Consider the following 24,614-nt stretch of genomic DNA (forward strand, 5'->3'; position numbering starts at 1 on the left):
TTGTATGCAAGAAGCTGGCTATATGGAGCCAACATTGAACTGATATTTGCAGAACAGAATGAACTTATTTCCTCAGCTAACCCAATGTTTTAAACATTTGTAAAAACAGATCCAGTGACTCAAAGTAATTTTTTTTAGTCACACCAACTTGTCCCAATTTCTTTTGCAGAACCATGATCCAAGGTGTGCTATTCCCTGACAGATGAGAGTAGGAATGGTAGAAAAGAGTTTTTTAAAAAGGCACTATCGTAGGTGATATGTAGTTTTCTTACACGTGTCTTTTAGCTGTTTATTTTTTTTAAAGCCAGGTGGGAGTTAATAAGATGTATTTATGACTAAATCCTGAAACTCTTTTGGAATTACCAAAATTTAGTAGTGATATTTTGGGGATAAGGAGTTAATTATACAGAATAAGAAAACTTTTTAAAAAATACAATTCCTGCATAGATCTACAGCTTCAATTGAAGACACAGTGTTTTGGACTTTCACTACACTCGTGTGACAGCTTCAAATTATGACATGCAGAGTAGCAAAAACACAACACGTTCATTTTTATGGTACAGAAGCAGATAACATGAACATGAAGATCAGGAAATGAAAATAACAGATACACTAAAAATAAAAACATCACAACAAAAACGGGCTTTATTTCAACCAGACAGGTGAGTATTTCAATTAACATCAACTTCAAGAATTGACTATATGGAAATTAAAGGCGCTGCTCAGAATGCAGAAGGAAAGATTCGTCATGGAACAATGTCCAGCCCTTACCAAATCCCTTTTTTTTTTTTTTTTAAATGTTCAATTCCAAAAATGAATTCGTTCTAACTCATTAGATCTCATGGATTTCAATGTCTGCCTAAGATTCAGATTTGAAAGTCATCCATCAGTACCAATGTTTTTAAGAAGAAAAACTATACATAGAGATCAGTATCATAATTTTTTTTTAATTTTAGAAACTGAGATTAAAGTAGTTTTTAGCTGAAAATGCTCCACATGGAAAACTTTCTTATTATTGAAGATGACTTGTTACAAAGTTCCTAGGTATATACATGTACAAAACAAAAGATATTCCTACCTGACACCTCAAATGCGACTTTCTTCCAACCCTCCCAATGTGAACAGTTAATCTGCCAGGAGACATTGTCCTATACATGTTAATGTCCTGCACAAGGACTTGCTGCCATTTGTACTGTGTGCATGGTTGAGGACATTTTGTCATAGAATATCTCCATTTAATATAACCGAACATAAAATAAATCCAACAAAACACTGTATGTGACAAAATTGCATAATTTTTTAACTTTTGCCAGACTCCTGGAATTCATGAACACTTTCAGGGTATCTCCTTCGAGGGCACTTTTGAGAGAGCTTTTAGGTCTCGTGTTTAACATTGTATTGAGTAGGACAGCACCTTGATTAATATGAACAAATACAGCACAGGAAGGTCTGGTGGGGAGGGGGGAGTCGTCTGAGGATAGAAACGGGGGCAGAGACTCTTTTCCCATAAGACATTCAAACAGAGGACACAAGACAATAAAAGGTAAACAGACAGACAAAATAGTGTTCACAGTAAAACATGCCAGATTGGTAGTTTCATTTGAAACCAAACAGCAAATCATGAAACGTCATGAAAAATATAAGTAAAGGTAAAATCTCCTAGAGTAATTACTAAACGAATTTAAAAATTACCACACTGATCAGTAAACCCCAGAAGAAGTATAAACAACACTTACATTTCAGGTCCTTCTTAAACATAATACAACTTTACAAAGTTAATGCATAAAATTGGTAGGTTTGGCCACACTGCACAAAATGGTGTGTGTGTGTTTTTTTTTTCTTCTTCTTCTTAAAAATACAGTATACAGAAAAAACTCTTGTATTTCCCATTTTGAATCATAAACTCAAAACCCAAGAGTAAAAGATCAGCTAGAAGGATTTTTAAATTATTTACAAATCCAGCAGGTGTGTCTGCCATGAGTGGGTTGGCTTTTGTCTCACGGCGGCTTTCACCTTCTCCAGCGGCGGTTCCCTGGTCTCTGTTCTCACGGAAGGCTGTCCTACCATCTAGGGCTCATCTCTACTGGTCATCAGTCACTTTGAACAGTTCCAACAGGGCCCCAACAGCTCCAAAGTAACCCTACAGAAACAATGGCAACGCAGTATGATTACCTCTGAACTGAGCCAGATGCCTATTGTTTTTCTTTCTTTCTTTCTTTCTTTCTTTCTTTCTTTCTTTCTTTCTTTTTAATTTAAATTATTTATCATTTAAAATATTATACATGTCTCCTTTTTTCCTCATTGGCCTCTCGCCAGCCACTCCTCTGGCCCCCCCAAACCCTCAGCATATGCCCTCATTCCCCATGTTCAATGCTTCTGTTTCTCTGGATCTATTTTTAGAATACTGTTTTTCCATCAAACTATCCCTAGTTTAAAAGCCTCCTTATTGCCCTAGCTGGTTTGGCTCAATGGATAGAACGTCGGGCCTGTGGACCAAAGGGTCCTGGGTTCGATTCTAGTCAAGGGCAAGTACCTTGATGCAGGCTCCTCCCCAGCCCGGGCTGTGATCAGGTCCATGCAGGAGGCAACCAATTGATGTATTTCTCTCACATCAATGTTTTTCTCTGTCTTTTCCTCTCTCTTCCACTCTCCTTAAACAAATACCTATTGTTTTTAATAATCTTAGGAAAGCTGCCCCCTAATGTTGTGAGGGAAATTTAAAACCTTAACTCTGCTATGAAACATGGTGAAGTAAATAATAATAATTAATAGTAATAATAAAATATGTTGGATAATGGCCCATTAAACATATTCAATAAGTTGATTCTTGTAAAATGTTTAGAAAAATGGCAACAGGGTGTGCCACAGAAGGGCTGTGTACTATTTGTATCTCATTTTAATTCTTACCATGGCAAAATGTATATGATTACCCCCATTTCACAGATGAGAAATGGAAGGCAATAAAGTAAATTACCCTTGCAAGATCACATGACATGTGCCTGGGCTCAACCTCAAATTTATGTGACTTCAAAGCTGTAATAACCTACAGCTTCCCTCAGTAGATCTTGGAAAGGCAGCTAAATCAGCCGTTTCACTTTGTTCAACTGTAAAAAAAAAAAAAAAAAGAGCCCGTGTTTCTGTGAAAATTACAGAAACTGATTTCCAAAAGAAAGGAGACTCCCACTCCTTTGGTGTATGCCTGACTCAACAGTTACTGCAGCAGCAGGGGCCAAAATGCTAGATCGCTACATGCATGGCAGGATCTTTGCCTCTATTGCCAGTCACCAGCTAACACTTAGTGGGGGCTCATTCATTGTCTAAGCACTTTACATGGTCTTAGTCATTTAATCTGCACAGTAACTTTAAGAGACGTACTATGACACCTCGTCTCACAAGTGCGAACACAGAGATGGAGAGGCAGTCAACTGGCTGAGGCCACCCTGTCACTAAGAGGCTGTGGTCTTAACCGCTCTGCTAGATTACTTTGTCTTAGGAGATGTTCACTGATATACACTGAGAGACAGTGAGTGACGCCGCTTAAGGTAGAGCAGGAAAGCCCCATACCAGTCAGTGCTCCCCCAAAAGTTCTCTCTCCATAGTAAGGCCTGCCTAAGCAGGAGTGAACTTAAGAATGTAGAGAATTCTCTGGTACCTACACAGGGTTATAAAATCATTCGTTTCGTTGGCTATAGAGGCTTGAGTTATGTGTGATGCACAGTAACAAACCAACACTCAGCTGCCAACACTCCTATATAGTCCAGAGGCCTAGGGTTGTACAAAGGGGCATGCATTTTTACCCCGACAAGTGGATTCCCTCAAAATGTTGGCGACTCACTCATGGTAGATAAACCAGAAAATGTTCACATCGAACAATGATGTCCATGCAAGCTCAACCTACCTCATGTTCCAAAAACAGAGCTTTTAGCTGTCCTTTGGACCAAAAATCCATGGCATATGCTAGCAGCTTCATGGAAACCATATTGATTCTGAGAAAATTCCCAACAAACACAACTCTGTCGATATTCTGAGGGGGAAAACAGAAATAAAAACACAACTGAACGATGACATACATAAATAGCATTTCGCAAAGACCTAATGTTCCATACATCACTGTGCTCCCAGAACCTCACAGAATACATTTTTATTAAAAATGGAATTATTTCAGCATTTCCGAGATGAATTTGAGCAGACCTCAAAGGGCAAACCAATACGGTGAGATTTTGCTTGGACTGGGCAGAGACTGGCACTGGGCTGATCTGCAGTCATTATGTTAGGTTGCCTTAAGTCCGATATGGAATTCAGCTGCCAACACTCATATATAAAATTGTAACCGGTGATCAATGTCAGCTAAATTTGCTGTTGCATTCCTTCAATCCTCCAAACCTCTGACCATAAAATATTATTATAAGCAACTCATACACAAAATGGCCATGGCATGGGTTATTCATCTCACGTTATTTGCTCAGTTTGCTCTGTGCCTGACACAGGGAATACAAAAAGAAACACTACTTACTACTTTTAGAATATCCTGTTTGGTCACGGGGTGTGTGTGTGTGTGTGTGTGTGTGGGGGGGGGGGGGGTGGTGAAAATATGGTAACAAAAAATACATTTATATTTTTTTGTTGTCATGGATACAGATTTGCATTCTGAACAACACACAACACTGAGCTACGCCTGTCTACCAAGCAGAGGCTGCTCACCACTCACTCACTCACAGAGCCAGTTGCTATGGTCACCCATATCAAAGGGAAGAGAGCTTGGAAGCTGGCATTATTTTCTGTTCAGTCTATGAAGAGTCACAGGGTCTGGGAACATCACCTTTTAACAGTCTCAAGTTTTAACCATGCATGTTCTTTAACCCATTAACCACTGTGAAAAGTTTCCATGAGGGGAGGGGTGGGAGGTGGTATTAATACATTTCCATAAATAAGAACTGTAGCCACAAACCACCCAGACTGAGAGGTGGCAAGGAACACTCAAAATAAGAAACTCAGATTAAAATGGAATTTAATTACATTTAGGAGTTTCACCTTTTCCCCCCAAACGAGGGAGTCAGTCGCTTTAAAACCCCAGTCCTGCTTTATTTACTCAGGGAGGAAACAGAAGGAATAGAAGCAGCATTAGAAGCAGATGGACATTCCCTGTTTCAAACAAATGTCAGGTGGGTGAGTGATATAAATGTTAACTTTTAAAAAAGAGAAAGAAGTCCTAGCTGGTTTGGCTCAGTGGATAGAGCATTGGCCTGTGGACTAGAGGGTCCTGGGCTTCGATTCTGGTCAGGAACACATGCCTGCGTTGCAGGCCCAGTCCCCAGTAGGGGTCATGCAGGAGGTAGCTAATCAATGATTCTCTCTCATCACTGATGTTTCTATCTCTCTCCCCCTCTCCCTTTGTCTCTGAAACCAATCAATCAATATATATATAAATAATGTTGAAGTAGAAAAGGTGTAATACCCATAATCCATGAAAAAGACACATTTACTTAAAAAATCAAATATTTATTCTGGAGAAAAATATCACCATTAACTAATTCAAATGGAAAACAATAATCAGAAAATATTTTCAGTACATATAACATAAAATGTATTATTTACCTTCAGATTGGTAAGAAAAGAAGACCAACCATCCAACAGAAAAATGTGTGAATAGTACTGTGTTCATATACACAAAAGGAGATAACTTCATGGCTATTAAAAATATTTTTAAAATGCTCAGCCTGCCAAAACCGGTTTGGCTCAGTGGATAGAGCGTCGGCCTGCGGACTGAAAGATCCCGGTTTCGATTCCGGTCAAGGGCATGTACCTTGGTTGCAGGCACATCCCCAGTAGGGGGCGTGCAAGAGGCAGCTGATCGATGACTCTCATCGATGTTTTTCTTTTTCTTTTTTTTTTTTTTTTTTATATATTTTATTGATTTTGTACAGAGAAGAAGGGAGAGAGATAGTTAGAAACATCTATGAGAGAGAATAATCGATCAGCTGCCTCTTGCACACCCCCTACTGGGGATATGCCCGCAACCAAGGTACATGCCCTTGACTGGAATCGAACCAGGGACCCTTCAGTCCCCAAGCCGACGCTCTATCCATTGAGCCAAACCAGTCTTGGCTCATTGATGTTTCTAACTCTCTACTCTGTATCTCTCTCCCTTCCTCTCTGTAAAAAAATCAATAAAATATATATTTTTTTAAAAAATGCTCAGCCTCACAATTTTGAAACCAAAATAAGATCGCATTTCTTTTCTTACCTATTACATTGGAAAAAAATAAGAAGATTTAATGACCCTCTGTGAAGAAACAAACTCTGCTGATGGGAAATTAATTAGAACCAACTCTATCTGTCAAAATTATAGTCAATAAACTCATCCTTGACTCGGCAATTTCCCTTCTAGGAATTTATCCTATAGGTATAATTCCATGCAAAATGGTGTGTAAGTGTATATGTAATTTTTTAAATAGTGGCAAGATCTAGAAAACCCTAAAATTCATTATATCATTAGGAAAATGACCAAATCTAGAATAACATATCTACATGTTATGATGCTATATGGCCATTAATAAAATGAAGCAGCCCTAGTAGCTTTAGCTCAGAGGATTGAGCATCGGCCCGTGGACTGAATGGTCCCTGGTTCGATTCCAGAAAAGGGCATGTACCTCAGTTGCAGGCTTGATCCCTGTGCAGGAGGCACCCAATCGATATGTCTCTCACATCTATGATTCTCTCTCTGTGTCTCTCCCCCTACACTCTCTCTAAAAATTAATGGAAAAATATCATCCAGTGAGGATTAAAAAAGACAAAACAAAACACGAAGCAATTATAAATATATGAACAATCTCAAGATGTGTTATCATGTAAAAAAGCAAAAAGCAACATTTCCTAAAGTGTATATTGAAGTATGCAGGGTAGACTGACAATGTCTGGGGTTTGCTTTCTAATATTTTATCAAAAAAGAGAGGAGGAGGAGAAAAAGCGATAGGTGAAACATGTATGATAAAGTCTTAACAACTGTTGGGACTGAGTTGATGGTTACATGGAGGTTCTTTATATTCCTCTCTCCTTTCTTTATCTTCAACAATTTTAGACTAAAAGGTGGATAAACGACCGAATAAGGATGTAGAACAGTATGTAGAAAGTGAATGGCATGGGCATAGCATGTGATTCTATCTCAATAAAACTGTTGCTAAAAAAAAAGAATGTTATATTTCAAAAGATATGTTTGTTCTATGTTACATACAATAGAGAGTAAAAAAAAAAAAAAAAACCACAAACAAACAAACAAAAAACTAAACCTTCCTCGAATACCCACCTGGTGTCTCAGAATTCTGTATTATGTATTTGCATTATTCTCTCTTCAATAAAATGACTGAACATATCCTAAGTGGATGGAGCATTTCATAGCTTTCCAATAACCACAGCAAAAGTATTTTAGATTGAGTGCATGTGGTTGAAATCAAATATCCTCCCACCAGTGACTCTGGGGAGCAAAACCATAACAGAAGAGCTTGCATTACTGCTCCCGTGGGGCATGTGGTGTGTCCGCAGGGAGCCTGCCCTGGCGGGACACCAGCTAACAGAACCCTTGCCTGAGGCTGTCGGCAATTCCTCTCATTCATTCAACTCCACAGAAACGTCTAAAACAGTTTCTCAGACGAGTGTGTGACACTTTCAAACAGGCTCTGCTGCTAAGGTTTTAAACTGAAAGTGAAATCAGGAGTTGAAAATAAAATGAGCTGTCCTCCCTTCTGAAGCGATTACCATACCTGCGACAAAACCTGCTGGCTCACTGGAGCTCTGAGGAAAGCAGGGGAAAGGGCACCCATTGCGCCTTCCCATCGAAGTGACCTTTGAGAGCCTGTGAGTGCAGCCAACTCCACACAAGATTAGTCTTAGGGCTTGTTTGGCTCCTTTGGAAAAACTCTCTTTAAAGGTTAGTATATAAAAAAACAAATTCTCTGTTCCAGTGAATCCCATGACCAAAGTGGACTTTGAAAAGGCATGACCCCAGAAAACATTCTGTCATCGGAATATCAGCTTTGCATTGAATATCCATCTTAAATGGACTCAGTTAAAAACATGAACCTGACCCACTGGCCAAGGCATATTCTAATCACTACGGTGAAAGGAGGATGTCACTCTTGTACCCCAGAGGTCAAAGGCAGGGCTGGCCCCTAACTAGCATAAAGGCAACCTCACACCCTAGTTAACACTCCACTGTTCAATGGGGAGGAGAGCGTGTTTCTACAATAGTTCTGTAATGTTCTGTTTTTTAATCTGAGTGGTGGCTGTGAGTGTGTGATGATTCATAAGGCTATACACTTATGATGTGAACCTGCTTCTGCATGTATGTCATTTTTATTAAAAATCATATTTTAGACCTAGCCAATTTGGCTCAGTGGGTAGAGCGTTGACCTGCAAACCAAAGGGTCCCGAATTTGATACTAATCAAGGGCATGTGCCTTGGTTTCAGGCTCCTCCCTGGCCTGGGCCCTGGTCAGGGCTCATGCAGGAGGCAACTAATCGATGTGTTTCTCTCACACCAGTATTTGTCTCTGTCTTTCCCTCTCTCTTCCACTCTCTCTAAAAAAAAAAATCAATCGAAAAATATCCTCGGGTGAGGATTAAAAAAATTATACTTTAAGAAACTCTATTACTGCCGAAACTGGTTTGGCTCAGTAGATAGAGTGTCAGCCTGCAGACTGTGGGGTCCCGGGTTCTATTCCGGACAGGGGCGTGTGCATTCGTTGCGGGCACATCCCCAGTGGGGGGGGGTGCAGGAGGCAGCCGATAGATGATTCTCTCTCATTGATGTTTCTAGCTCTCTGTCCCTCTTTCTTCCTCTCTGTGAAAAATCAATAAAATATATATATAAAAAAGAAAAGAAAAGAAACTCTATTACTGATGCTACTATGATTGGGTAATACTTTTCCTATTACCCGTTCCATGCCCAACCCCCCTTTCTTGTCTTCCTAACACTGCTCAGTAAGAGCCAGTCCACTTTATATATCTTATATTCCAAAAAAAGGTTCCCTTCCCCCGCCCCCCCAAAGGAAATTTACAATATTTTGAACAGTTTGTCTGTGACCAGCTCTACCTCTTCCTGTGTCTGGGGCTCTGGCTGGCCTCAGCTGTAGCAAGCTCTCTGTGCTTTGATAGCCCTGTACAATGCTGCTTGAACTCCATGCCACAAGGCAACACTGTAAAGAAGCTGAAAGCAGAGAGAATATCAAATATTCTTTACCCGTGAATATTTGCAAGGGTGCACAGAGCTTTACCTCACACTTCAGTGGGTACATGGTACTCCTGATGGGTAGAGAGGCGAAGGCATGGCTTGCGATTTTACCTTGTTTCTCCCATGGATGGTTTTGTTCTCATCCAATGCCTACTAAACACATATTCTTTTGCCTCCCCAGCCCCTACTCCGAACATCTACCCTTCTAGTTCTATAAGGTGTGACTATAAGACAAAAGACAGGTTTCTCAAAGACTGTAGTTTGTAAGGGTCAATGGTCATTGCATTGCCAAAGGTGATGTATATGAAGGACACGGCTTTCCCTAGGTTAAGGCCTTACCTCATTCAGTGCACACATCCGAGCAATGGAACCGATGTTGTTGGTGATGGTGACCAGCGTGGCTCGGGCGAGGTCTTCCTTGCTGATGGACTCTCGCTTTTCTTTACTCATCATGTTGCCAAAGCTACGTTGGAAATATTAGCGAGAGTGTTCAAAATCATCCTCGGGCAAACCCCATGCTTCCACCAAAGTACTGTGGCGAGCTGTATGAATAACTCTGCTCAAACTCAAATGACCTGATTTCTCTGCCATGGTTTACAAGCAGACAAGATTACAATATGAATGGTTGGCTGCCCTTTTCTTAATAGGAACAAAATAGCATGGCTATTAATGGGGGAGAGTTTTGTTTTTTTGTTTTTTTAATGCCTCTAGATATCTGGACAAGCATGAAACAGGAAACTGTTGCCGTTTTCCAGAACCTTCTTTCAAAGCTGCCCTATGGTAAGCACACGCATCAAGAGCTAAACATCTTGGTGCTTCATAACGGGCAGGAGTTTCAAGTCTGAACTCCAATCCCATAGATAGTTGCACCGGATGGGTTAAAATATTTAAAGTAAACTACATGAATAGCCAGGGTGGAGAGGTTGCCTTGTGTTTCATCATGACTGTGCCTAGCCCCTGCGTCTCTACCTGGATGCTACAGCAGATCCTTGAAGGCCAAATCGTTCATAGTCTCCTCCGTAAATGTCCTTCACCAGCTTATCAACATTGGTGCTGTCGCCTTTAGCTGCCATTTCCATAGCTTCTTCAAAGGTCTCACAACCCGTCAGCAAGCAACACAGACCTAGGAATGTTCCACCTCCAAGACTGAAGGAACAACAATGTTTATTTTTAAGTTTTACTTGAAGATATGCCCATCCAACTCCCCAATGACATCAAGCCCGCTAGTATAGGTTAATAAAAAGAGAAGAAAAACAAAGAGGCACTTGCATGAAAGTGCTAGGGTACAAAAGAGCTTTAGGGCTCTAGCTGGTTTGGCTCAGTGGATAGAGCGTCGGCCTGTGGACTGAAGGATCCTAGGTTTGATTCCAGTCAAGGGCATGTACCTTGGTTGTGGACACATCCCCTGTAGAGGGTGTGCAGGAGGCAGCTGATGGATGTTTCTCTCTCGTTGATGTTTCTAATTTTCTATCCCTCTCTCTTCCTGACTGTAAAAATCAATAAAATATGTTTAAAAGAGAGAGAGAGAGAGAGAGAGAGAGAGAGAGAGAGAGAGAGAGAGAGAGAGAGAGAGAGAGAGAGAGAGCTTTAGGGTGGACTGAATAAAAAAATTAAAAAAAGGGCAAAGACAGAAAAGAAACATCCAGGGAAACTTGCCCCTGGATTCAAGAACCAAACTAGAGGGGTTCTCACTGATATCTGTTGTGAGACCTTGACCTTAGCCACTCATGTCTCAGTCTCCCCACCTATAAAATGAAGGCAAATCGATTGTTCTTCATTCGGCTGGTCTGAAAGTAGTAGATAACTAGCAGAGAAACGATGGAGCCAAACTCGGAAGACAAATATGACCGGGTACTCAGGCAAGAACAGCCAGCCGCAAAGCTGTACCTTTCACCTGACCTCGCTTGACTCTAGCTGAGATCTCATGTAACCTCCTTGGAAATTTCTGAAAGGAAGCCACTGGTTGATCTCAGATTGTATTTGTTTCTAGGAGACTCTGGAAAACGTTGTTAATATTTTACTTACCACCAAGAGTCAAAGCTAGTCAAGAAAAGAAGTCAAAAATGGTTCCAAAGCTCAAACTATGCGTTAAAATAGTGTGTTACTATCAAAAGTTTCCTGAGGGGAAGAATAGCAGATTCAAGGTAGAGCTGTCACTAGTGAAGTCCAGGTAGGACAAGGAGCACTGGCATGACCATGAGTATCTTTCCCTCTTCGCCTCACAGAATGGGAAAGGTGAAGAGTAAATTGCTCACATCAGTTTGCTCTGAAGCTCCAAGAGCTGTTAGCCCTGGAAACCCCGTATGTGTTTGGATACTAGCTTCTAAAAGAAAATATTCAGGTTGAGATTAATGTTATTTCTAACTTAAATTTGAAGAAAACTTAGGGTAATGTATATTTACTGTCCATAACCACTCACCAGGAGGTACCAGATTGTAGACAGGCACTTTAAATCTCATCTAAAGCAAACTGTACATAATATTTTATAACTACTGATTCTTAGAAAAATACATACGTGATGAAAATTAAGGGTCCTTGTGGAAAACTTGCAGCTAGGCACCACTAGTGGCAGCTAGCCAACTGTAGGTGCAGTGCCATCAGGATACAAAGAGCTCCATGGACACTGTTGCCTTGACAACCCAGTCACAGTAGAAATTTTGGATTTCCTCTGAGAAAGTGTACCTTCATTTACATTTAACATGGCGGGTTATGTTCTGGTGTCAGTTTCAGTCTACCCTGCAAAGCTACTGTGTTTTAATGGGAACTCTGTTTTGTTTTTGTGTGTGCTGGATTTGTCTTGTTTTCTCACTGTATCTATTAAGTGTTTGCTCCTATTTCTTTTTAGCTTTATTTTTCATTGATACAACCTTTCTTTGAACATCAGAGCCTGGTATTAATCAAGGCATTTAACAACCTACTCCAAACATAGGCAACTGAAGTTACTGGCTGACTTAGAAAGAAGGCAACTCATCGACTGATGTGCTGGTATGAGTGAAAGAACAAGTGCTTCGTATGACGGGGAAATGACAGGTGACTCCAGACAAAGACTCGGAGCTGAATGGGGAAGCGAGCATGCATTTGCACAGTTGGCACACTGCAGTTAGCGGGGAAGAATGCACAGTCGCAGAATAGCACTTTATTAATATCCCCAGCCTGCTAAATGTTATTAATCAAGTGATCCTCTTGTTCATAATAACACATCTGTTGTGTTTCGGCAGGCACACAATAAGACTCTCAGCAAGTGATAGACAAAAACATATCACTAGAAACAGCTGTTGAATATCATTGTTGTTGTGGTAGTTTTTTGTTGATTTGTTTGTTTGTTTGTTTGTTTGTTTGTTTGTTTTTAAAAAGCAACCTTGAAAGTGAGAGATTTTAGGGAGAAGTAGAAGAAACCTTCAGTTAGAGTGCTTGTGCTCTTAAAATAGATTCCAGAATAATGAGATAAGCTGCACTACAACTCTCACTGAAGTTTCAAAATTCTTTACATTCCTCTTTTAATAGGCCAAACATTCTAACAATGTCAATTGTAAAGTCCTGTGGCTTTTTTCATTGACTACATCAGTAAAATTGAAATGTGTCAATAGAAAAAAACACATTGGCTACCTAATCTAGGATGCATTAGACTGCACATAGCACTGAAGCAAACTATTAGAAAGCATATTTAAAAGAAAACTGAGCTGAAACCGGTTTGGCTCAGTGGATGGAGCGTCAGCTTGGGGATTGAAAGGTCCCGGGTTCGATTCCGGTCAAGGACATATACATTAGTTGTGGGCACATCCCCAGTAGGGGGTGTGCAAGAAGCAGCTGATCGATGATTCTCTCTCATCGATGTTTCTAACTCTCTATCCTACTCTCTCTTCCTCTCTGTGAAAAATCAATAAAATATATTCAAAAGAAAACTGATATCCTGTGATGATGTGACTTCCTAAAAATAAAAATGCTTAATGAGGTAATAGGATATTAAAACAACCTGGAATCACAGCTATCCGTTCACAACATTTGCTTAGGAATGCTGATGTTGAGAAACCCCGTGACTGCCAAAATCTGTTCCATGCACTGATGGTCACTGCTGACCACCATTGTGTGTATCCGGGGCTTCCTAGCTTGGATCAAAAGTTAGGAAGCCCCTGGTATAACAGCTCTGGTTGGACAAGAAGGACCTTGGGCCCAGCACTGGTGTCTCATTCGCCTGCCCTCCCTGTGGTAGCCCCTGGAAGGGCTGTTTATTAGCATTTACTCTCCTGTAGCAATTCCCCAAACTACTAGTTAGAGAGAGCATGTAGCTAAGGTTGGACATCCAGGTGGGATTTGCTGATGATTGATTGCAAAGCACTGGTCATTAATGGAGCATTTACCAGGAACTGAAATGTATAGGCATTATTACACTTGGAAGGCAGGCACCACCATTAGCTCATTAGTAGCTGTTCAAGAAGATGACCCAAGTCCCTGGAAGTTCCAAATTTGAGAAAGTTTACCTGTAATTCATGCAGTTAAATGTTACTCAACAATATTTTATAAATATCTCTAGTTGTGGGAAATGTTTAGCTTGTTGTCACCTTAGGAGTCAACAACTCCTTCTGGGAGGAAGTCTGTAGTTTAAGAATTGTGCCTTTATCAGAAGATCACTGAGGTAAAACTAGTTCAGTTGAAATATTCGTTTGCCTCTAATGGGCCTGACAGTCCTACTGAGGCCTGGGGGTCAGTGTGATGATTATGGGGGCAGGTGGGCTTAGTTCTGTATTCTCAGCTAGAAAATGTATGCCTAGAATTCAGTCAGAGTGTGTGTGTGTGTGTGTGTGTGTGTGTGTGTGTGTGTGAGTAAGCCAGGATTTCTCAACACCAGCATTATTGATTTTAGGGCTTAGTACTTTTTTCTTTTTTTGTTGTAGGGGGTCCCCTAGCCCCTAGCCACTATATGCTAGAAGCATCCCACCTCCATTTGGGAAAACTAAAAAAAAATAAGTATCTAGAAATTGGGGGCATAAATCTTCCTTGGCCCAGTGAGAACCACTGGTTTTTATAGATCCATCACAAGTCATGGAAATAGTGTAGAAAGCAGTGCTCTCGTCCTCATTGGCAAATAACACTGCAGAATTCCAGTACTGGAAAAGCCTGTATAAAATATCTAAGAAACAACCCCTGGATGGCACAAATGAGCATAACTGAGGCCCAGAGAAGTTACATGATATCTTCATCCATCAAAAACAATGGTTTCAATATCATGTCCCTAACCATATTTCGCATGGCACTAGCTCCTAAGTTGTTCCTCCAAAAATGAGTTCTGTGGTCCAATAAGTTGGAGCAACATTCATACCAAATTCTTCTCTTAGAAGAAAAACCTAATTTAATTTTGTTTCTGCCAGGATCTCAGGTTTCTGACCCCAGATCCTTTTCCCATTAAGAAGAAGCTGAGTCCTAGCCGGGTTGGCTCAGTGGATAGAGGATTGGCCTGAGGACTGAAGGTTCCTGTGTTTGATTCCAGTCAAGGGCACATGCCCAGGATGCAGGCTCGATCCCCGTAGGGGGCATAAAAGAGGAAGCCAATCAATGATTCTCTCTCATCATTGATGCTTCTACCTCTCCTCCCTTCCTCTCTGAAATCAATAACATATATATAAAAAAGGAGGCTGAGCCCATCTGCCCTTTGGTGTGTACGCTGTATGCATTAAAAAACAGGGAAATCACCAAAACCGGTTTGACTCAGTGGTAGAGCGTTGGTTGGTCTGCGGACTGAAAGGTCCCGGGTTCGATTCCAGTCAAGGGTATGTACCTTGGTTGCAGGCACATCCCCAGTAGGGGGTGTGCAAGAGGCAGCTGGTCGATGTTTCTCTCTCATCGACATTTCTAGCTCTCTATCTCTCTCCCTTCCTCTCTGTAAAAAATCAATAAAATATATTTAAAAAACAAAAAAACAAACAAACAAAAAAAAAAAAAACAAGGCACTCGACCCAACTGTGGTGACACGGCTGCTTTCTTGTCCATTACATTCCAAAATTCCCTGTGAGGTATGCCGACTGGAGCATGTATTTGAGGGTAACAGACATTCCTTATAAACCCAGTTTGGCTTACTGGTTGCAGTGACCTATTATTTCAAGCAATTCATCCCAAGCTAGGCACCAAGGTGGTTCCAAAAGACCATGTATGACCCTTCTTCCCTCAACCTGATCAGTTTCCAACAGGACAAGGAATGGGTTCTATTTCCTTTATGGAAATCACCCTCATAATATACCCAGTAAACCCTTTTTGACTGACAGAGGGTAATAACTTTCTTTTGAAAATGTATTCACTGTAAATTACATTTTTTATAAACTAGTCTTCAAGGAAGAGACCTGGGTTTAAGTATAAAAAGGTTTCCCAGTGAAACCACGTTTACCTGGTCCCTGTAACTCTTTTATAGTTGTCCTTGGAGTACACCGCTAGGATGCTGACCCCCGAGCCCATGTTCACCAGCAGCATAGGGTACGGGTTATCAAGGCAGTACGGCTTTTTTTGACACAATTCGGGATTGGTGGGATTTTCAAAATAGTAACATTCTGGCTTGCCATTGAAGCCCACGGAGTCTACGTAGAGCAGGCCCTGGATCAGACAATCCAGTTCGTCCAGCTTATGGAGCTGCAGGTCAGCGATCTAAAAGAAAACAAAACCTTGTGATAAAGGCTGCCATGGCCTGAGGGGAGGCACCAGAGACATTTAGTGGGGCTTAACATGTGCCACTGAAACACCAAGTTGTAAATCTTGACAATCCGTAGCCTTGGCCAGACTTCAGACTTCCTCTCTGCCCACAATGTGAGCTGAGGGAAGATAGCTAGAAAAGCATCTTGCTGCTGTGTAGTGTAGGATGAAGGGTGGCCTCGAAAGATAATGTCCGCGTCCTAACTCTCAGAACCTGTGAATGTTCCCTGGTATGGAAAAGGGGCCTTTTTGCAGATGTTATTAAGTCAAGCATGTTGCCTCCTGGATTATCTACTGGGACACTCAGGAAAGAGACACGTTTCCTGAGACCCTTGGGAAAGATCTGATAGACACTGAGAAGGCCTTGCCAAGATGAAGGCAGAGATTGGAGAGCCGCACCACAAGCCACGGAAGGCCAGTAACCAGGAGCTGAAAGAGGCAAGGAAGGGCATCTGTCCAAGAGCCTCTGCAGGAACTGTGGTCCTGTCAATCAACCCCTTGATTCATTCTAGCCACCAGAACTACAACTGAATTGATTCCTGTTGTCTGAAGACATTAAGTTGGTGGTGACTTGTTACCGCAGCCATAGGAAACAAATAGAGCATACCCCTGAGATAGGGGCTTTCCCACAAGGTGAAGAGGGTGAGAATGTTCCGAAAGCAGCAAGAATCCTACACTTCGCTGGAAGGACTTGAGGTCCCGAGGGTAGCACGCTGAGCCTGGAAGTGGGGGGCAATCTCCTGAGCCCACAAAGTCCAATTCCCATCTTCCCAGGCCTGGCTTTGCAGTTAGGCAGACCTGGCTTTGAATTCTGTCTCTAATACTTAACTTCTGAAGCCACATTTTCTCATCTGTAAAATGAGGATAGTAACACCCAATGCACAAGAGTTGTTGTGAAGATTATATGATAATAATATATGAAAAATGCTTGCACAGGGCTTGGCATGTACAAGGGACTCAACAAATGTTGGCTCTTGTAATAATAGTTGGTGCAGCCTCAGTGTCCTTTCATGCTCCTATGGGATAAACACTCCTATTCTCCTAGGAACAGAGGGAAAAGGTAGAGGGGAATGAGTTGGCCAGGAGCAAGTGGCCACTTGCTTTCTCAAAAGTTTAACTCATGATCTTTGAGAATGGTATTATTACTGGTCCTGAGGTCTGTGTTGATAATTTTCCATTACCAAAAAGAAAAGAAAAAAAAATCTAGCAATCACCAACCTGAAACTGAACCAATTAATAAAGATAATTTATACAGTCTTATCTTAAATGTTTTAAAAATATATTTATGAAAATAATAACTGGTATTTATTATTTACTACATGCCAAGCACCTGTACTAGATCAATTAATTCTCACAAAACCCTATTACTAGATACTATTATCCTTATTCTATGGTTAAGGCTCATAGAGCTTAATAACTTGCCCTACGTGATACAAGTTGCAAATATCTCCCACAGATTTGCAGTATTCTCTCATCATCATTCCTAATGGTACTGCTTCTGGGTTCTAGAAACAATCTATAAAAGTACTAAAACTATTTTGCCAAAAAGGGGATCATCTTCATTACAAAAGTTAACAACTAGAAGAAAACATTTGACTTTGTGTCACTCATCTGAACTTCCCAATCAACAAAATCCACTAAAGCTATCACTGCAGAACAGAATTAGAACAGGTTACTGACAAGATGATCCACCCAAACAATTATCCTAAGTGATATCCGGCAGTAAATTAAATCTATCCATAAATGGTTCCAAACATTTTGTTTTTTCCCAAGTGAAACTTTTGGGTGAGATGTACATAATTATATACATTTTAAGGGAGTAATGCTCGAAGTATAAACCCATCTGGAGCCCTAGCTGGTTTGGCTCAGTGGATACAGCACTGGACTGCAGACTGGAAGGTTCTGTGTTTGATTCTGGTCAAGGGCACATGCCCAGGTTGTGGACTCGGTCACCAGTAAGGGGCATGCAAGAGGCAGCTGATCAGTGATTCTCTCTCATCGTTGATGTTTCTCTCTCTCCCTCTCCCTTCATCTCTGAAATCAAAATATATATATATATATTCTTAAATCCATCTGGAGACCTAAGACTACAGTGAGACATAGCAGTGCAAATGCTACTCTCTCAGTCCTGGATTCCTCAGCCTCCTCATCATGCTCAGAGCATCAGTCACATGCTGGTTTGTTTTCTGGTTCAGTGGATGCCCCTGAGCACCATGATCAAAGGCCTGTCCATAATGAACACTCAGTAAACATTTGTTAAATTGAAAAAGGAAAGTTATCACTTCCTGGATCACCCAAATGGAAAAGTAGAAATTACATCGGGATCATAGGTTAAGATGCTTAAAAATTAATCAGAGCTCTGTCAACAATATTGATAGCAATGTCCAGAGACAACATCACAAACATGGACCGAGACACAGTCTGTCCAGCTGGACATCCTGAAACTATGCCAGGGAAAAAGAAAAACCTGTGAGGGAGACAACCAAGATGGCAGAATGGGTAAACATCCGTACTTGCTGCCTCTCACAACCGCATCAAAACTCCAATTAAAAGACAAAACAAATATCATCCAGAACCACGGGAAAGCCAGTTGAGCGGAAGTTCTACAACTAGAAGGAAAGAAACAAGTTCATTGAGCCTGGGCAGAGGTGCAGAAGTGCAGAGGTGCAGAGGCACTCGCAAAACAGGCTGGCAACTGAGGGTGCTGTTGTTTTTTTTCAATTGGGAGGGAGATACAAGCTCCTGATTGCTTTGATCTCCAGTTCCAGGTGAGACTCTGGGGACCAGACTCATACAGGGAGAAACTGGACTGTCTGGCATCAGGCCAGAATGCGAGGGCAGCTTTCTCTCAGTAATGCTTGCAGCGGTCACTGTTCCTGCATGGACTGCAGAACACAGAGACTCAGGCACCTATCCAGAACAGGACTGACTGGCAGCCATTGCTGTTTGCTCTGCCCTGGTGATTCACTAAGACTTTGCCCCACCCAATTTGCAGCCCCACCCAAGCTGTTCTCAGTGGCTTTTGCATATGAATGGCCTGTCCTTTTGCAACCTAAGGCCTGACAAACTGCAGCTGGGTCAGAGCTCCGGGGCTTCCAAGGGAAAACCTAGTGCCCTGCAGTGATAGCCTGCATTGCTTCACAGCTGGGCCTCATCTGGGCACTTCCAAATCCAAAACAAAGAGGAGGAATCTGCAGATCTCTCTGTAGCTCCTGCTGGAAGGCTTCAGGCAGTGGCTGACTTTGCACCTCCTTGGAGATCCAAGAGCCAGTGTCCCAAGTGGTAAGTGTGAGTCCATACCCTGCATCCATAGAGACACACTCAAGGGGCTGACTCAGTGAGCACCAAAGTCCCACTGAAGCAAGTCCTGCCCTATAAGGGGGTCTCTAGCACAGCAGTTCTCCCATTGTAGACACAGCTGGTCCTCACAGCCAATTGGCCTAGAGATCAATTCTTCCCAATGATACCAACAGCAATTAAGGCTTAACTACAACAAGCCTGCAGACAGCCCACAAGGGGTGCACAAAGGGATTCCACCTCAGGTAACAGGGGAGGCTGAGCCACTTGGCCCTATAGGACACTTAGCACACAAGGCCACTCTATCAACACAGGGAAGCAGCCAAAATGTGGAGACAAAGAAATATGTCATAAGTGAAAGAAATGAGAAGCAAACTACTGGATATAGAGTTCAAAACCATGTTATAAGGTTACTCAAGAACCTGCTAGAAACCTCTGAGAAATGTAGTGAGACTTCAAGAATACAAAAAAGGACTAATAGAAAGTAAGCATACAATGACTGAAATAAAGAATAATATAGAATAATACTAGAGCAATTTTACCTATATGTTTCCAAAAATTCTAGTTTAGCACTTCTTAGTTGGGATTCAGGAATCTGTATTTTAACAATTCCACCAGGTGATTCTCATCATAAGAGAAGTTTAGGAAACACTGATATAGAGAGATCCAACAGCAGACTAGAGAATCCTAAGAATAAAGTCAAAGATTTGAAATACAAGGAAGCAAAAAACACCCAACCAGAAAAGCAAAAAGAACCCAAAAATATGAAGATATTGTAAGGAGCCTCTGGGACAACCTCAAGTGTACCAATATCCGAATTATGGGGGTGCCAGAAGAAGACAGAGAGCAAGATACTGAAGACCTATTTGAAGAAATAATGACAGAAAACTTCCCCCACCTGGTGAAAGAAATAGACTTGCAAGTCCAGGAAGCGCAGAGACCCCAAACAAGAGATCAATGAGGGAAAAGAACACTTATGTAATACTTTAAACAATCAAGATTTAAAAACTAAATAAATAAACAAACAATAAGTTTGCTGTAAAACAGAATGCCATGTTATGCCAGCGGCAGCCTCATGCATCTGGTGCTTACCACATCTTGTGATTGTATCATATTTTTCTGTGCTTGGTTTAGTCTCATGTTGTTTTGTGCAGTAACATGCATAGAGGCTTGTAGCCTAGGAGCCACAGGTTATTAGGCCGTATAGTGGTAGGCTATATCCTGTAGATTTGTGTAAGTGTACTCTATGATGTTTGCACAACAATAAAGTTTCTCAGAACATTTCCCATCGTTAAGTGGCACATGGCTGGCACATAACCCTGCTCCCTGCTCTGGTCTACTTCTCAGGCTCCAACAGCTTGCCTGCAGGAGCAGAGGCTTCACCTTGGTTGTAATAAGATATGACCTTTCCCAGTTCAGAATCTTGAGAAACACACTTGCTCATGGCCAACATCCATTGAGTAACTTCCTCCTAGAACACACATTACCCCAGAGGAGGGACGAAGGCATTGATGGACATTGCATAAATGCTCCAAGTCACCTTGGTTCATTTTGGGCTCTCCAGGGAAGAAGGACCAACAGTGAGCAAACTGATGAGCTGCCAGAATAGGGTTGGGTCAGCGCTCCTTTCGCCTGAATCAGAATTTTGGTGATGCCCCACCTCTTATCAAGGGGGCATTCCTAGAAACTCTTAATTCTACTGCTGGGTAGAGAAAGGGGACACAAAAGAAAAAAGCCAAAACCTGAAGATAGATAATCAGTCTCAGGCTACTGTGGTAGGACTCCACTGCCAGTTCTTACTATTTAGAACAATCAATGAGATAAACGACGTTCCCTTTGACGATACCAATGCAGTTTTCATTATGGCTTAATACCAGGAGTAACGTATTGCCTCATTAATTTATTCATTAATGATAGACTTTATGACAAGACAGGATTACATTAGTTCCACGACACTGCTTGCCTCAGCAGCACATGTACATCACTTCCATGACAAAATGCCAGTGATCGGTACTCTAAGCTTACCTCACTATATTTTACATCTTACCTTCACTGTATTTTCAACTTTCTGGCAGAACTAATCCCAAAATCTCCCAACCCTTCCTTCTCCTATGTTCCATCACTTCTGCTAATCTCGTTACCTTTATTTTCTCCACTTATTCTTTTATTTTCTTCTCACTTTATTCCCTGTGGGGAATAAAGATGAGGCTGGACAGTACAAAGATTACCTTGACTGTAAAGATGGGAAAATGGGAACATGTAGGTGTTAAGGAATTGCTAAATAAAGACAACGTTTGGATTCCATGTCATTCATTCATATTTTCTACAGAGCTAAATTTGTCAAGTCTAAATGAGCAACAGAGTTGGAATGTACCTCCAGTCAGGATACGGCACTATTCTTATCATGTACTACCTCCTACATCGTGCTCTTTAATAAAAAAAACTCACCTATCAAAGATTTTTTGTTTGTTTGTTTGTGAGCAAAACTTTTGAATGACATTCCAAAAACAAAAAGACAGTGCAAATGGGTAGACAGAAATAATAACTTTTAGTTAGATTTTAAGAAAACCTTTCCTGTGGGCCTCAGTCTACATACCTATAAAACTGATTATGCTTTTCAAGAAATTGGGTTTTCAAGAAGTCTGAGGAAAACTGTAAAGGGAGTTTTATATCATTTTGTCTTTAGCATACTGTGCAGCACTAATTACAACAAAAGTTGAGAATGGCAACAAATTTTGTTGAGCACTAATGAAGTGTCAGGTACCTATTACCTCATCTAATCCTCTATCTAACAGGCCTATGAGGTGGTAACTATTCAGTAGATGAGGAAATGGAGGCACAGAGAGGTGATGTGAACTTGTTCAAAATCCCAAGGCTAGTTAGTAGTAGCCTAGTCCTTCGGTATGAGAAGCCATCATTACGAACCTATCAGAGGTTTTCTTTCTTTCTTTCTCTAAGAGGTGGTTTGGATGTTTTAACAAGGACAAACCCCACTCACCATTCTGAAGTCCTCTTCGAACTTGAAAGCCCCGCCTCCCGTGGCACAGAGAGTGGTATGAAGGCTGGAGAAGTTCTTCTCGCTGCCCATCTGGATGAACATGTGCATGGCACAGCTGGGGAAGCGGATGAAGTGCAGGTTCCCTTTGCGTCCACACATGGTCAAGTTTTTTAATTCCAGGTGGACGTCTCGGATCCCGGTTTTCCCATAAGCAACGTTGGATGTCAAATACTTCCTGATGCTCTTCAGGTTCTCCACTTCCTCTTGCTCCTCTTCAGCTGTAATATCCTTCGGCTCAAAGTAGACCAATTTAACCAGAGTTCCACCGATATCCATGCCAAACCAGGGGAATGCTAGGACAGAAAGACAGTGCCACTGAATTCTATGCATGCAAATAAATAATTGATTTTTTTTTAAATCTTCAGTAATGGAATGCTGTGGTGCCACATCTGTATGTGTACCTAATTGGTTTCAAATATATGCACCAAGAGAAAAGACAGGCAAGGAGAAATTCACGATTTAAGTGGTACCCAGGGGAGAGATCAACCAAAGGACTTGTGTGCATGCATATAAGCCTAACCAGTGGCCATAGACACCTGGGGGGTGGGGGCTTATGTGGGGAGGGGTTTGGGATGAGAATGGGGGGATGATGACAATTATGTGATACCATAATCGATAAAAAAATAAAATAAAAATGGTGTCCAGGATTCTGCCCATACTCCACTCAGTTAGTCTGCATCGGGATTTGACTCTGAGTTGAGAAACAGGATCTGCAGTTCCCTAAGCCCATCTCAATACTCATATGATGCTCAGGGCTTGAGAATCTCACCAAGATGGTGCAGTTCCAAGACTTAAAAAATATGTATTTTGCATATATCATGGCTCCCAAATGCTACCTATTTTATCAAACTTTTAGCCAAAGAAAAATGGCCTCTTCTGATGCCAGAGGAAAAACCAGCTGTGCTGGGTGTGCCAATAGATGGTATACTGATCTCAAATCCTCTGATAATGTTTACAGCACTTGCTTTTTGCCTTCAGGAACTGACTTCATGAGGCGTGACTCCACTGCTTTCAATAAACAGGAAGAAGAAGGGGAGAAAACATGAAATATCAAAGGTGATGGGCAAATATGATGACCCCTGTGGTGCGGGATTCTAAAGATAACAGCTCCTGCTACATCTCATTTCTTTCTTCCTTTCTGTTAGAGAAAACAAAAGATTCAAAAAGTATAATGTATGTATTTATCCTACCTGGTCTGGAAAGAAAAAGAGGTGAGTGTGTGGGGGGGACCAGGCCGGGGGAAGAGGGGAGAGGAGCAGAGAGGGAAGGAAGACCCCTATGCCTGTGGTTATATGAGACCACAGAAATGTTGTTACTATTTTTAGGGGGTAACAGGAGGAGCAGGTTGTTTGGGTGGAGGCCAGAGATCAGGAAGGGGTTGGAGAAAATTCTACACTTAGAACTGTCAGCACGTACAGAAGTAAAAAAAAAAAAAAAAAATCAGTATTAATGATAATTAGGAGCCATCTCAGGACAGAATGGAAAGAACAGCCGTGGAAAACCCAGAAAATAATCTGGTTCTGCACCAGGAACCCATCGCCACCTCCTCTGGGAGGAGGCCTTTTGTTTGGATGGGATCAGGCAACTGCACAGTCTCACTTTTTAAAACGCCACAGGGGCAACCTAAACATTATGTTACTTCAAGTCCTGGTTTCGTCTTCCTGCTTCACCTCCAGCTCATTTTGCAGCCATTTCAAAGCTTGTGTGGGCAACTCAACAAAACAGTAGGAGAAAGTGTGTCAAGTTTTGAAAATTCAGGCAACTAGTTTTGGTTAAGGCAAAGGGAACAGAATTGGAATACTGTGTTCGTTTACCTTCATGAAAAATTGGACGCTTTAATGCTTTTATAATACACTGTGATATTTTAAATGTAGTTTTATTTACCTTCCCAACATCAAGGTCTCCCTAAATTACCACTTCCCCTACACAAGCTGCAGAAGAGATAGAAAAGAAGGGGAAGGAAGAGCTTCCCAGCACAGCTACCATTATGATTCACTAGCTTGTTAATCCAGGATACCCAGATGTTTCGATAAATTCAGCTAAACCACTGATAAGAGTCTGTTTCATGCCTGCCAGAAGTGATGGTGGTTCTAGATACAGAATGTTTGCCTTCATCCTTCACTCCTCCGTCTTACACCAGCTGTCATTTTTCAAAAACTTCTAGAATATTCACCAAGAATGTTCAGCAGGAGATAAGGTTCAAACTGCCCAAAAAGACTTACGTAGGCAACAAGTGAACTGATCTACTCATTCAAATGGTTTCTACCATAGCGAGGTGTGTCCAAAGTAGAAGCATGATGCTCATAAAACCAGGTGCTATATAGATAAGTAGTTAAATCAACTAGATGCATAGGTTTC

At 41.4% G+C, this 24,614-nt stretch overlaps 1 protein-coding gene across 2 annotated transcripts in view; it reads right to left on the reverse strand.

Annotated features, from left to right (window-relative positions):
• Window positions 1–619: 619 nt before the first annotated feature.
• Window positions 620–24,614, reverse strand: part of PANK1 (pantothenate kinase 1) — a 50,365-nt gene continuing 26,370 nt past the window's right edge. For both annotated transcript variants that reach the window (XM_084904328.1, XM_084904329.1), the window contains exons 2-7: window positions 22,197–22,549; window positions 15,603–15,856; window positions 10,196–10,372; window positions 9,566–9,689; window positions 3,899–4,024; window positions 620–2,140 (exon numbers count right to left, since the gene is read on the reverse strand). In XM_084904328.1, coding sequence (XP_084760454.1) covers window positions 2,081–2,140; window positions 3,899–4,024; window positions 9,566–9,689; window positions 10,196–10,372; window positions 15,603–15,856; window positions 22,197–22,549 — 1,094 coding nt within the window. In that variant the 3' untranslated portion in view covers window positions 620–2,080. The remainder of the gene's footprint in view (window positions 2,141–3,898; window positions 4,025–9,565; window positions 9,690–10,195; window positions 10,373–15,602; window positions 15,857–22,196; window positions 22,550–24,614) is intronic.

This window comes from Pipistrellus hanaki (assembly GCF_964339955.1).
Source record: "Pipistrellus hanaki genome assembly, chromosome: 14".
Classification (NCBI taxonomy): Eukaryota; Metazoa; Chordata; class Mammalia; order Chiroptera; family Vespertilionidae; genus Pipistrellus; species Pipistrellus hanaki.